Below are 13,191 nucleotides of genomic sequence, written 5' to 3'. Positions count from 1 at the left end.
TCCAAATGCTGTTTATTTATTTATTGATGATTTTTGTTAAAACCGAGATGGACGGAGATCGAGGATGGAGGTCTTTGCTCAGCAGTGTAAAGTGTGTGGCTATAAATAAAAAAATAAAAAAAATGTATCTAGGAGTTGTGTGAGTAGGCTGTTACCTTCCATATCCTCGTTTTATGACCATTCACGTAACCGTTCATATTCCCGGTTCTAGCGGGACGGAACGGCCCGCGCGGCCTCTATCCACGCCGCACCTCCGTGCGGTTGCCGCGCCGCAGTCCGGCATGCGTCACTCCCGCACCCAGGCTGACTTCCTTGAGACGCAGCTCACCGACCACCACCACCGGCGGCACGAGCGCAGCGAGCAGTTCCGCCAGGTATGTGCCCTATCCCCTTATTTCTATAACTTTACAACGCGTCAATAGCGTTCTATTATCGACATTTGGCCGTATTTTTTTAGCGCTTCATTTTTATGGACACTTATATATTCTAATTCCTAAGAATATACTTTTCACCTCAGCAGCTCGAACAAACCTACTATCGTCACTCCAGGGAGTGAGGAAAGTGCGACTTTCATCTCTCCAGGCAGTGAGACAAAGTAGTTTTTTAGTTTAGTGAAGGCCATGAATACAGGAATATTTCTAGAAGCTTTCGTCATAATGATGATGCGTTTCATTCATGAATGTAAATAAATGTAATTAACTTTACTTCCTCTCTTGTTGCACAAATAACCTATGTTGGACTAATAAAGGGAACCTAGTACCATTCTACAAAATGCTACAAGCACTGAAATTTACTGTTACTCGACAGAATTATTTTATATCATGCTGACATCAGCTTTAAGCAAAGGAAAGAGTTACCCCTTATTCATAAACGTGTACTAAAGTTACGATGCCACTAATAATCGTTTGTCCCTTTCCATCATAGCAACACGTCGGAAAGGGACAAACGATTATTAGCGGCATCGTAACTTTAGTACACGTTTATGAATATTATAGTTATAAATTATAATGAAAATTATTATTTATCTATACCAAGACGGTGGCAAACAAGCATACGGCCTGCCTGATGGTAAGCAGTCACCGTAGCCTATAGACGCCTGCAACTCCAGAGGTGTTACATGCGTGTTGCCGATCCTTTAAAAATCTGTACACTGCTTTTTTGAAGAACCTCATACTGTAGACCCGTATTTAATATTTTTATTGTGTGCTTCAAAATTTGACATTCTCATAATTGACTTTTGCAATATTACTTTATTCTACAATACTAACTTTATTTTTCCTCTTTCTGGAATTCTAATAATAGACATAGATGTAACAATATTATCTCCTTACATAAACATATTTGTCATTTAGTGAATTTTAGTTTAAGCGAACCTTCTTTGCATGCTTTGTTAAGCAGAATGTATTGGACATTTTTATATTGTAAGTACTTGTTTTGTGCACTACATTCTTGCAAATGAATAAATGATTTAAAGAGTTACTGTCCATCCGTGTACCTTGCAAAAACGTCTTTGATTTTTACTTTATTTAATCAATTTTATTCACAAAGCGCTGGTGGCCTAGCGGTAAGAGCGTGCGATTTACAATCCGAAGGTCGCGGGTTCAAACCCCGGCTCGTACCAATGAGTTTTTCGGAACTTATGTACGAAATATCATGTGATATTTACCAGTTGCTTTTCGGTGAAGGAAAACATCGTGAGGAAACCGGACTAATCCCAACAAGGCCTAGTTTACCCTTTGGGTTGGGAGGTCAGATGGCAGTCGCTTTCGTAAAAACTAGTGCCTACGCCGAATCTTGGGATTAGTTGTCAACCGGACCCCAGGCTCCCATGAGCCGTGGCAAAATGCCGGGACAACGCGAGGAAGAAGAAGAATCAATTTTATTCACAAAAAGCTTACATTCTAATAACCCAAGGCGCTTATAAGTAATATTCCTTTATTCACACTTGCACTATGAGAATTACATGTCATCGTTACAAAAATAGAAACAATTTCAATTATGTATTAAATTCAGTTATGTAGATTGGACGAAGTTGGTTGCGGATTCTGTTTAGTACCTATATGCTTTTGACGAAGCCTGCGCTATGGATTTAGATGATGGTTGTGGTTTCAATTTTATAATATTATGTCAATAAAGTAAATAAATACTAATGATAATCAATTAAATGAAGTTTTAAAGAATTAAAGAATATATTTATTTTTAGAATTTGGCATTACAAGAAATTGTAGTACATTGATCCCCACACTGGGCTCAGCCTGTAACGTGGGAATCTCAGAAAAGTATCGAAATGGTGCGGTTCTTATTTTAACAGAATATATTATTGTTAAAGTTAAATTATATATAAGATTTTTTTTATGACTAACTGTCAAACTAAGAACTAAGACACTTTAAAAGGTCTCAGTATGTTGTGTGTAAGTGAAAGTGTTTATGTGAGGGTATGTGTGTGAGTATGTATGTATAAATATGTGCGTGTGAATAACTACGGTATGTGTGAGAAAACAGAACAAAATAAAAGTAGCTGTTCAAGTTATTCATCTTTTGGAATCAGACTCAATTGAATATTGTCGTCTTCTACAGTCATTACAAAATATCCTTTGACTCATCATAGTTCCAAGAAAATAGTTAAATTCATAATAATAATAATAATAATTCAGCCTATATACGTCCCACTGCTGGGCACAGGCCTCCTCTCATGTGCGAGAGGGCTCGGGCTATAAAATCAGGTTAAATTCATAAATGCCTTTAATAATTTGCTAAGATGCATGATAAAAAATGTCAACCTCAGGTAATCGCAGAGACATATCCTTAAAATAATACTTCACTTCAACACTTATGCATCTATGTATGTGTTAGTTATGTTCCTATAGATATAGGCAATTACTGTGACCTGTAATTTTTATTATTAATAAATTGATTATGATTATTATGATTATGTATAACTAAACCCTACCAACAAGATGGATCGGAATAAATTTATGTTTTCTCTCAGGTACGAGCTCACGTGCGCAAAGAGGACGGCCGAACGCAGGCGTACGGTTGGAGTCTCCCGGGCAAGACGGGGCAGGGCCAGAAGGGGCCAAGCCCGTGCGCGTCCCTTTCCTCTGGCGGCGTTCCAGTGCCCGTGCCGGTGTTCTGCAGGTATGTAAATTATTATGATCCTGGGGGCTAAATGGTGTAGGGCAAAGCGAATTAAGAAGACCAAGAGTGCTCACTCCATAACGGTTTTGTTACCCAAATACTATTATTTTCTTAGTCTACATCTAGCGTCAAGTAGCGGAACTCTCAGTACTGCTACTCGACCATAGATGTCGCGGCAAACAAAAAGTCTAATGCTCAAAGATTTTCAGCTAATATTATAACCAGAGTAAGCGTAGGAGTTAAAAATTGTGTTCCGGTTACTCTAGTTATACACTCTTGGTCTTTTTAATTCTCTTTGTGTAGGGGTAGATAGGGCCCGGGGTTCCGTGGTATTCTTTTTTTTTTTTTTTATCTATGATTTTTATACCCGTTTTATCATTTATTTTGATTGCCGTATTACATTTTGTTTTCTATATTTTACGTAGCTTATAAAAATAATCAACTCACATTTCACATAATGCTTACAGTGTCGTTTTCAACCAAAAGTTTCGAGTCTGCAGATTACACGTGACATGCATCTGGAAGATGGCTTTTCTGTAATATACGACTATACACACTATCATAAAGGCAGTGTGTAATATAGCATTTTTTTCTAGGCCGATAGCAGAAAGCGAGCCTCGTATGACTCTACTATGTGCTGCGGGAGTGAACCTGAATGGCGGGCGTACCCCTGATGGTGGCTGCATGATTGGAGAAAGCGTATTCTACGCCAAAGAGGATGACAAAGACAACACGCTGTGTCTTGGTGAGCTACAAAACATAGCATACGGTTTTTCTTATATGTAGCGGGCTTGGCGGCTAGCCACAGACTACACAGACACCGCATTATGAAGTGTTTACCAAACGCAGGTCACATAGGTTGTAAAAGTTGTATTTTTAGGGTTCCGTAGCCAAATGGCAAAAAACGGAACACTTATGGTTTCGTCATGTCTGTCTGTCTGTCCATCCGTATGTCACAGCCACTTTTTTCCGAAACTATAAGAACTATACTGTTTAAACTTGGTAAGTAGATGTATTCTGTGAACCGCATTAAGATTTTCACACCAAAATAATAATAAAAAAACAATAAATTTTGGGGGTTCCCCATACTTAGAACTGAAACTCAAATTTTTTTTTCATCAAAATCATACGTATGGGGCATCTATGGTTAGGTCTTCAAAAATGATATTGAGGTTTCTATTTTTTTTTTCTAAACTTAATAGTTTGCGCGAGAGACACTTCCAAAGTGGTAAAATGTGTTACCCCCTGTAACTTCTAAAATAAGAGAATGAAAAACTAAAAAAAAATTATGATGTACATTAGCATGCAAACTTCCACCGAAAATTGGTTTGAACGAGATCTAGTAAGTAGTTTTTTTTTTAATAGGTCAGGTAAATGGTACGGAACCCTTCATGGGCGAGTCCGACTCGCACTTGGCCGCTTTTTTTACCATATTCTACTCCAATGACCCAGGCCCACCCGTAAATCTTCATTTTATTGTACAGTACAGTCGTAATCGTAAATTTGTACGAGAGCGCTTCACGCTTCACGGGAGGTCACCACACGACCTCGATTGTCTTATGTGCGTTAGTAGTTAAAGTGGTCTGTGGGGGCCACACAACAGCCCCTTATTTATTAACATCAAATGGCAAGGTCATTTCAATCTTCCTAATTTTTATTATCAAAATAAACACTTGTAAAGTCTTCGATGTATCATTTGATCATATTTTTTTCGTTATTAGCGGAAGAAATGAGCAAAGCGTCTTTGCACTCGCCCGAAGTGGAACAGATCAACCGGCAACTGCAGTCAACGCACAGCCTCGAGCACTCTGAGAAGAACCTGTCTTCCTTCGTGTGGATATGTGCCAGCACGCAGAACAAAGGCGTTGTCATGGTAACCAATGTGCAACTTATCGCTTTTTCGCACTGGCTTGTGAGTTATTTCTCGCAGCTAGTGGAGTAGATCAACCGGCAGCTGGAGTTGACTAACTTAAGGGACGCTGTTATGTGTTAGAGGGAGGAAGCGATAAAAGCTACGTCCCTACATTGGCCTGGCTGTATGTGTACTGCGCATTCATAAAATAAGGCACAACATACTCGTAGAGAAGTTGATTACCTACTTATTAGAGCTGTGTTACTGAGAAATGTCTCTATTAACAATTAAGCTACCCATTTTGATATAATACTCTATTTATTTACAGATCATTGACGCCAACAACCCCGCGGAAGTCCTAGAATCCTTCCCTCTAGGAGACAAACACATACTGTGTGTGGCCTCCGTACCGGGCGCCGTCGCGGACGACTACACCGAGTACGAGGAGCGCATGAGCGAGGGCGAACAGAAGCGGCACTCTGTAAGACAGTTGAAACAAACATTACAGATTTTAGGAGCCAACAACCCTGCGGATGTGTGATAGTGTGATGTGCACATTTTGTTTTAGTAATTCTAATACTTCCCACTAGGAGACAAGCACTTACTGTGCAAGACCTCCGTACCAGGCGCCGTCGCGGACACCATATCTAACTTTATGGGATCAACGTTCTGGTTGCAGTGTCACTCTGGCTGTGGAGCTCATCGACAGCCGGGTTTTGACGCGATTATATTTCCAAAGTGGAAATTACCACTTTTCATGGCTCTTCGGTCAACATCTAAGGCCCCAATCGCGAAATATATTTTTCACGTCAGCAGCTCGAATAAGCCTACTTTCGTCACTCCAGGGAGTTTGGAAAGTGCGACTTTCCTCACTCTAGGGAGTGAGACAAAGTAGCTTTTTAATTTAGTGAAGGCCATGAATACAGGAATAAAAGCTTTAGTTGATGTTGAATTTTTTTAACCTTTAATATGTTCTCACTACTGTAGGGCTAAGATGGTCGGCTTTTTGTCATTTGTCACCATGCCTGTCACGTTCTAACAAGTATGTAAGTGCGAAAGTGACGCATAACATGACAAGTGATAAAAACGAAACCATGATACCGCGGGTGAGGTGAAAAGTTGTATGTGTCACACGAGAGTAAAGTTATTTTACATCTCGTGTTTTTGAGTCCCTCGCTACGCTCAAGATTATAACTAAAAAATTATAGAATCTTTCGCTTACTCGGGACTCAATATCAACACTCGCAAGAAAAACTAACTTTCCTCTCTTGTTGCACAAATAACTATAAACTTGTCTATCTACATTCTTAATTTCCGACAATTTTGCCATCGACGTAGTATATAAAAAAATAAGTTATAGACGTAATCGTTTGGTTGCAGTCACTATTCTGTGCTGGCAAGAGCGAGTCGCAGGACAGCCAGAGCAACGGGCCGGTCGGCGAGAACGGCGAGAAGGAGGTCGTCGTCGGTGCTACTAGACTGGTAAACGAATTAGTCATTTTTATATGGAAATAGTTTGAATACTCCAAGCCTTTGTTGAACTTTATTTCAAAGTATATATGATTCAATTTGGTGTAATTTCTGACAACCGTTAAAGGATTAAAATACTGTGGGCGTTTTGGCTTGGATCGTTTTTCAAGTGTAAATGCATTATAGGTGCAAGCAACACTCCTGACGCCTCCAACGACGCCCGTCGCCGAACCGGAGCCGGCGCCCTCCGGGCCGCCCAAAGAGTCCGCCGTCAAAAACGTTGAGGAGCCAGATACTGGTGCGCCGGACAGTCCGCCGCTCAGCTCTACGCCTGTTCACAATGGTAACATACTCAATGGTAACGTTCAATGTCTATTATTATTTTACACTCATTTCAATTTAAGAGGCGTGCGTTTCAAGAACATGGTTTATAAAGTTTTCATCACACTTGCTCGAAAAAGATCTTATTTCATGCGGGTGTGCTGAAGGACAAAGGCCTATTTTGTTCCCGCGGGAGTTTGGATTGTGAAAAAAAGCTATAACTCCCTAGGGAGTTACAACCTTCTTTAATTATGTCACTTATTCATACAAACTAAGTAGCATAAATGTTTTTTTTTCTTTTAAAATACTGACGTTTATAATTTAATATATTATTTTATCTTTAAAATTATTTAATTTGATTAATTTAACAGCGTTTAAAATATTTTTACATAATTTTCAATCGTGGCTGAATGCCGAATAGGTCTGTGCCTTCAATGCCTCACCTGCCCAGAAATTACAAAATGGCGGACGAATGTTTGATATGTCACCGATAATTAGCTCTTTACATGCACTGTAAAATGTTGACGATACACGTGCGAATGGGTAATTCGCACTTGAATCGTAATGTACTAAAATGTTCACATTGCCCTCAGAACACCTAGGCTCCCCCGAGCCGGGCGTAGACGCGTTCGCCCAAGAGCAGTCCAACGCGGAGAGCCGCGCGGACGTGCCCGACCGCAAGATGTCCACCGTCATGGCCACCATGTGGCTCGGCACCAAGAGCGGCCACCTGTACGTGCACTCGGCCATGGGCAACTACAGCAAGTGCCTCGCCAGGTAACATGGCTCCAGCTAAGCTATAATGTCTGTCCTTTTCTAGAACCGAGTAATTATTAGGGTTAACAAAATTTTACGTTTCTATTGGGTCGCAAACCACAGATACGATAATATTAGAGAAACTTGACAACCCTAAATAGCCGAAAGGGATAGTGCCTTACATTAGAAAGGGAGATCACGATTCGTCCTTGAGTCGCTGTCAAACTTCGGTTTAGTGTGATTTCTGTACTGTTATTTTACTCTGTGCTACTACGAAAATTTTAACGAACTACTATACTATGGCATTGACAAACGGTTTGGTGCAACCAATTGTCGTTCGCCAACCAACCAACCAACCAACCCTGTAATCAGGAAAAGTAATGGGATCATGGTTAACTACTACGTAAAGCAGTAATTGATATACATATAAGTAACGAGCAAAGTATCCATCCAATGATTTAATTTCCAGGGTAAAACTAAACGACGCCATCCTATCCATAGTAGCGTGTGCGTCGCGCTGTATGGTAGCCCTGGCGGACGGCACAGTGGCCATATTTATGCGACAAGCAGATGGACAATGGGACTTCACGCAATACTGGCTCATGACACTTGGCGACCCCAAGTGTTCAGGTAATAATGAACGACGACGAAAGTTTCGGAGGTTTTCGTCCCTATTTGTGGTGGAGATAAAATAAGAATCAGTGTATGAAATTAACAATGATACACGTAAAATGATTTTGGCTCCAGTACTTTATTTTATGGTGAGATGTTTTAGATCAGTGGTTCCTAACCTTTTCAGTTCTGCCACCCCTATGGCTAACTATGGAACCCGATTTTACCCCTACTCCCAATAAATATCAATATTCTTTCTTACAGGTTTAATTTCTGTTATATTTAATTGAGCTTATTACCCCCGTAAAATACCAGTTTTACTCCTACGGGGTAAAACTAGGAGGTAATTACCCCCAGGTTAGGAACCGCTGTTTGAGATTAGCGGTCGGCAACCTTTTAGCAGCCAAGGGCCAAATAGTAGTTAACGAAATTGAAGCGGGCCGCAGTTTGTTAATAATTTGTTGACAATGATTAGAGCATGTGCGTCCTGCGCGCGCCCGTTAATTTGAGGGGTGTAGACCTGATGTATAAGCGTCTCACATTTTACTTAACGAGAGAGTGAGACGTAATGCGCATTGAACCAAGAAATTGGACAGGTGGAATACCACCCTTACATACAAAATAGCAAGGGAGGTTCGCGGGACACCTGTTGTCGACCGCTGTTTTAGATGTTTTTTTTTTGATAATTCTAATGTTAAACTTCGTTACAGTACGCTGTCTAAGTGCCGTAGGGTGCACGGTGTGGTGCGGGTACCGCAACAAGGTGCACGTGATCGAGCCGCGCTCCCGGCAGGCGCTGCACTCGCTCGACGCGCACCCGCGCCAGGAGAGCCAGGTGCGGCAGATGGCCGCGGACGGGGACGGCGTGTGGGTGAGTACAGTCAACAGGGCGCTGACCTATCTATACGTATTAGTTATTTTGTCCTATAGTCCATGGAATTGGTACATTTTACCTAACATCAAATGAGGTAGTTCTGTTTTTTAATATGTTGGTAGTGATGAAATGGTAATAACAAATCCAAGTTTTCGACCTCGAAAGCCCTTAGCATCATCGTAAAGTACATGAAAATCCATTCAATTTTAGGACTTTTTCAGTTTTTGTAAAAAAAAAAACCACCGAGAACCAGAGTTACGGCAAAAGTCACTATGCACACTTTCAAGAAGATTAAATTTGCAATAGTCTTGATAGTCTTAGTGAGACGAATAGTTTCTACGGCTTCTCAAAGATTTGCAAAATTTTGAACCAACTGTAACTGCAAAAAAGGTTGTGCAAGCAGTTGTGGTTGCAGGGAAGCAGGACTCAAATGCTCAGCTGTTTGCAACTACAGCAATGGTCAATCCTGCGAGAATATACCACACCGGAGATGTGTGCCGACATTGAAAAACCATTCATTGATGATCCACCATCAGATGATGATTTCGACCTGCCTGATCAGGTTGACGAAGAAATGCTACCACATACGCTGGGTGCAAAAGAAGTGCTGTGGATTCAGAGGACAAGCGTGGTCCATCAAAGATATACAAAAGTTCCCTCACTGTACTGTATATTATACACACAATGATCCGAAGGGTTTTCGAGGTGGAAAACTTGGATTTGTCATTACTATTTAATCATTAATAACATATATAAAAAACACAACTACCTTATTTGATGTAATGTAAGGCAACACCTCTTTTTTGGTACGATTTCCATGTATTACTAGCTGGTTTCGACTGTTTAGTAGATTCGTACTGTTTTGTGAGAGCGAAGTTTGTGAGGTCTCTGGCGGCTGACATAGCGTATTTCAGCTAGAGCACCCCTCCGACAAAATTGTAATTGATGATTGCAGGTGGTAGAGCCCTCATCACTCTTATCGTCAAGTTCTAGTCGCCCCTGTCCTTCGAAGGCTTGCGCTTTTATCCACTACGATCGATGCTTTTATAAAACTGAATACCACGTCAATACCACATACATACAAATATAAGTTTGTAATCGACATTCACAAATTTTGCCAGGTGTCAATAAAAATGGACTCGACTCTGCGCTTGTACCACGCCCATACCTACCAACACCTGAAGGATGTGGACATCGAACCATACGTTAGCAAAATGCTGGGCACCGGCAAACTAGGTAAGTTGTTTCCAGAAGGGTTAGTAAGGGTAACTATTTTGTACTGTGCGTTACCATAAAAGTCATTTATACATATAGGGACCGTGCGCGTTGGAGGGTCTGCCATCTGGTGGCCTCAACCGGAACCATAAACATGTACATTTACACGTCACGTGTTTTCTTGTGCATAGTAGGTTCTGCCATCTTGTGGGCCACATCGGAACAATAAACATCACATTTACGCCTCGCGCCAAAAATATGACGGCTCCTGTGCTGCCTCCTACAGTTCATGCACGCTCCCTATACAGGGTACAGCGGTGTGTTACGAGAAACCTTAAAGATTTTAACCACGAGGCCAAAGGAAGGGAAAAATTAGTTTAAGTAGGTCAATTTCCCCAAAAAATGTTTTTGTTTGATTTATCATTTTTTATTTATTTATCTAATCTCGTATTTATTTTCGTAAGAACTAATTTAAAGTGTTATTTGTCATTTTGAGAATATTTAGACTACGTCCTATAGTAGCAATAAAAATGTGTTTTTTTTTTCAATTGGCATTATCTCTTAAACTTGTGCCAAGAAAGTTTATAGTAGTCACCGTGTATTGTGCAATTAGTTACAGAAATCACGCTCACTGATATTTTATTAACTTCACAAAAAATGTGAAATGAAAAATGCTTGTGGCGGTTAATCAATTGACCTTTATTATAAAACCTCTACGTTGTTTAATAGATGTAGGATTGATTGAAGACCTGTTATGTTATGTCCAGGTTTCTCTCTGGTCCGTATCACGGCGCTGCTCATCAGCTCAGGGCGGCTGTGGATCGGCACCAGCAACGGCGTGGTCATATCCGTGCCGCTGTCGGAGGGCAGCCGCGAGCTCGCGCCGGCCGCCGGCCCCTTACCGGGTGAGTCACCGTGTACTCGACGGTTCATTTTTGTCCCGGTTTCTCTCTGGTGAATCAGCTCTGGACGTCTGTGGACTTCCGTAATACCATAGCCTTTTGCTAAGTTTGAAGTCTAATATGACAAAGCATTTACGTTTTTATTTGGTTGAATATATTTGTTCTTCTGCTGAACTGAGTTAAGCAGTAATACCCCGTTCTTCGAGTTAAAACAGGTAATTCAACTATAAAAGAAGCAGGGCATGTCCTGAAAGGTCTGGGTCGAAGAGAGTTTTTGGGTAAATTTTATCTAGTCTCATGTGAAAAATCATGAAATAATGCTAAATAAAAAGATGTGACTCGGTCATTTATTTTATATATCTATTCAATTATATTTATTTCTTTATTTTTCCTACACCGAAGTTTTTATTATTATTATTTATGAATGCATAGGCAGCTTATAGCTGATACGTGCACATCAATGTCCTGCACTTGTCCGTTTATAAAATTTGGTTCATTCAGTCTGTTTTTAAAAGAGTTCACTGAGGGTGCACCGATTACGGATTCGGCCAAACTGTTCCACACTTTCACTCCGCGGTTAGACAGGAAGTGTCGTCTTGGGTTGCTACTACACTGTGTCCGTGTCAGCTTTAGAGTGAAACGTTATTTTTTAAGTTTATAAACAACGGCATGCGTAACATATTCTCTCCAGGCCACGCATCCCTAGTACGAGCCCGCTCCACATCCCCCACCGGCGCCATCCCCTGGTGCTCCATGGCGCACGCCCAGCTCTCGTTCCACGGGCACCGCGACGCCGTCACATTCTTCGTGGCCGTGCCCGGCGCGGCGGAGTCGCCCTCGCGCTCGCCCGACTCGCGCCGCGGCCCGCCCATGCTCGTCATATCGGGCGGGGAGGGCTACATCGATTTTAGAATAGGTAAGTGGTTGCCGGTTCACTGACACTTTCAAGACCCGATTTGCATAATGATTGCGAGTTCATACATTTTGTAGCAAATGTACGAACTCGCACTTAACACTAATCAATGTGTGCATTGGGTCTAAGAAATTTAATGGCCAATGATGGTTGGAACTATCTATGTCGTTTCTACGATGAATTTATTGTGTAGAAGACGATACTTTCTACTACACGGTTTTATAGGTATATTATTCTTATTTCTATTTGCAATTTTCTCATTTAGACTAGTTGCAATACAGTAGCGATGTGTCCATATAAACCGAGCTTAAAGTTTACTATACTTCGTACTTTTAGCGTAAAAAAATTGAGTTCTATATTTTTATTGAAAAACAGTTTAGAAAAATAAGTTACAGCAAATATGTAACGATTGTATAGCATATAGGATTATACATTCTTATGGTTTAATAAGTAATCGTTACAATTTTTTTAAGCGTTTTTCAATAGAAAGCCGTGAAGAGTTACCCTTTAACTAATGCTAAAAAACGGAAGTATAATCTTCTAATGACCTATCTATTTTAGTCACTAGGAAATAAAAAAATACCTATACTTTAAACATATATGATGCATCGCTACTAAAAAGCTTTAAAGTTCAAATTTCCTCAAAATAGTTGACGCTTTTAAATCACGATACCTAGTAGACAATCTCGATTCTCAATTCTGATTATTTCCCATCACATTTCAAAACAAGCAATATGCACGTTAGTTGTATTTATTTAAGGTCCAGTTTGCAACGCGGTTAACGTGGTTAGCTTGTGCTTCGGTTGTGTGTAGTGTTGTTGCTTTGCTTTTCATTCATACGGACTGTCCACTGCTAGAGTTGTGAGTGATGAGGTGGTTTTTGCACATCCTTATTATACTGTGTAGTTAAATGGTCCTTATCTGGAGTTTTCCTGTTAGACTACAAACCTTGAAGGTACATTTAACCCTTTGAATGCTTTTATGTCATAAACACAAACCTCACTCAACGCCAAGGTTCTGGCGCAATCGAGCTAATGCTATAGAGCTTACTCGAAAGTGTGAAGGTTACTTTGACAGCGTCCGCCATAACACCTATAGTTGTCCTTGGCGCTATGGGCACGACTAGTAACGACGACTT

The 13,191-nt window shown here is 40.7% G+C and overlaps 1 protein-coding gene across 7 annotated transcripts in view; it reads left to right on the top strand.

Moving 5' to 3' along the window:
- LOC133523875 (JNK-interacting protein 3) overlaps positions 1-13,191 on the top strand; it is a 47,636-nt gene that overhangs the window by 21,043 nt on the left and 13,402 nt on the right. For 6 of the 7 annotated variants that reach the window (XM_061859775.1, XM_061859941.1, XM_061859700.1 and 3 more), the window contains 13 exons: positions 212-374; positions 2,990-3,138; positions 3,735-3,883; positions 4,860-5,011; positions 5,319-5,471; positions 6,371-6,472; positions 6,647-6,818; positions 7,375-7,558; positions 8,007-8,167; positions 8,860-9,020; positions 10,145-10,259; positions 11,006-11,143; positions 11,832-12,056. In XM_061859775.1, the coding sequence (XP_061715759.1) occupies positions 212-374; positions 2,990-3,138; positions 3,735-3,883; positions 4,860-5,011; positions 5,319-5,471; positions 6,371-6,472; positions 6,647-6,818; positions 7,375-7,558; positions 8,007-8,167; positions 8,860-9,020; positions 10,145-10,259; positions 11,006-11,143; positions 11,832-12,056 (2,024 nt within the window). The remainder of the gene's footprint in view (positions 1-211; positions 375-2,989; positions 3,139-3,734; positions 3,884-4,859; positions 5,012-5,318; positions 5,472-6,370; positions 6,473-6,646; positions 6,819-7,374; positions 7,559-8,006; positions 8,168-8,859; positions 9,021-10,144; positions 10,260-11,005; positions 11,144-11,831; positions 12,057-13,191) is intronic. The other variant, XM_061859854.1, reaches the window with a different exon arrangement.

Source organism: Cydia pomonella, chromosome 1, assembly GCF_033807575.1.
Source record: "Cydia pomonella isolate Wapato2018A chromosome 1, ilCydPomo1, whole genome shotgun sequence".
Taxonomy (NCBI): domain Eukaryota; kingdom Metazoa; phylum Arthropoda; class Insecta; order Lepidoptera; family Tortricidae; genus Cydia; species Cydia pomonella.
This window is presented reverse-complemented; position numbering and strand designations above follow the sequence as displayed.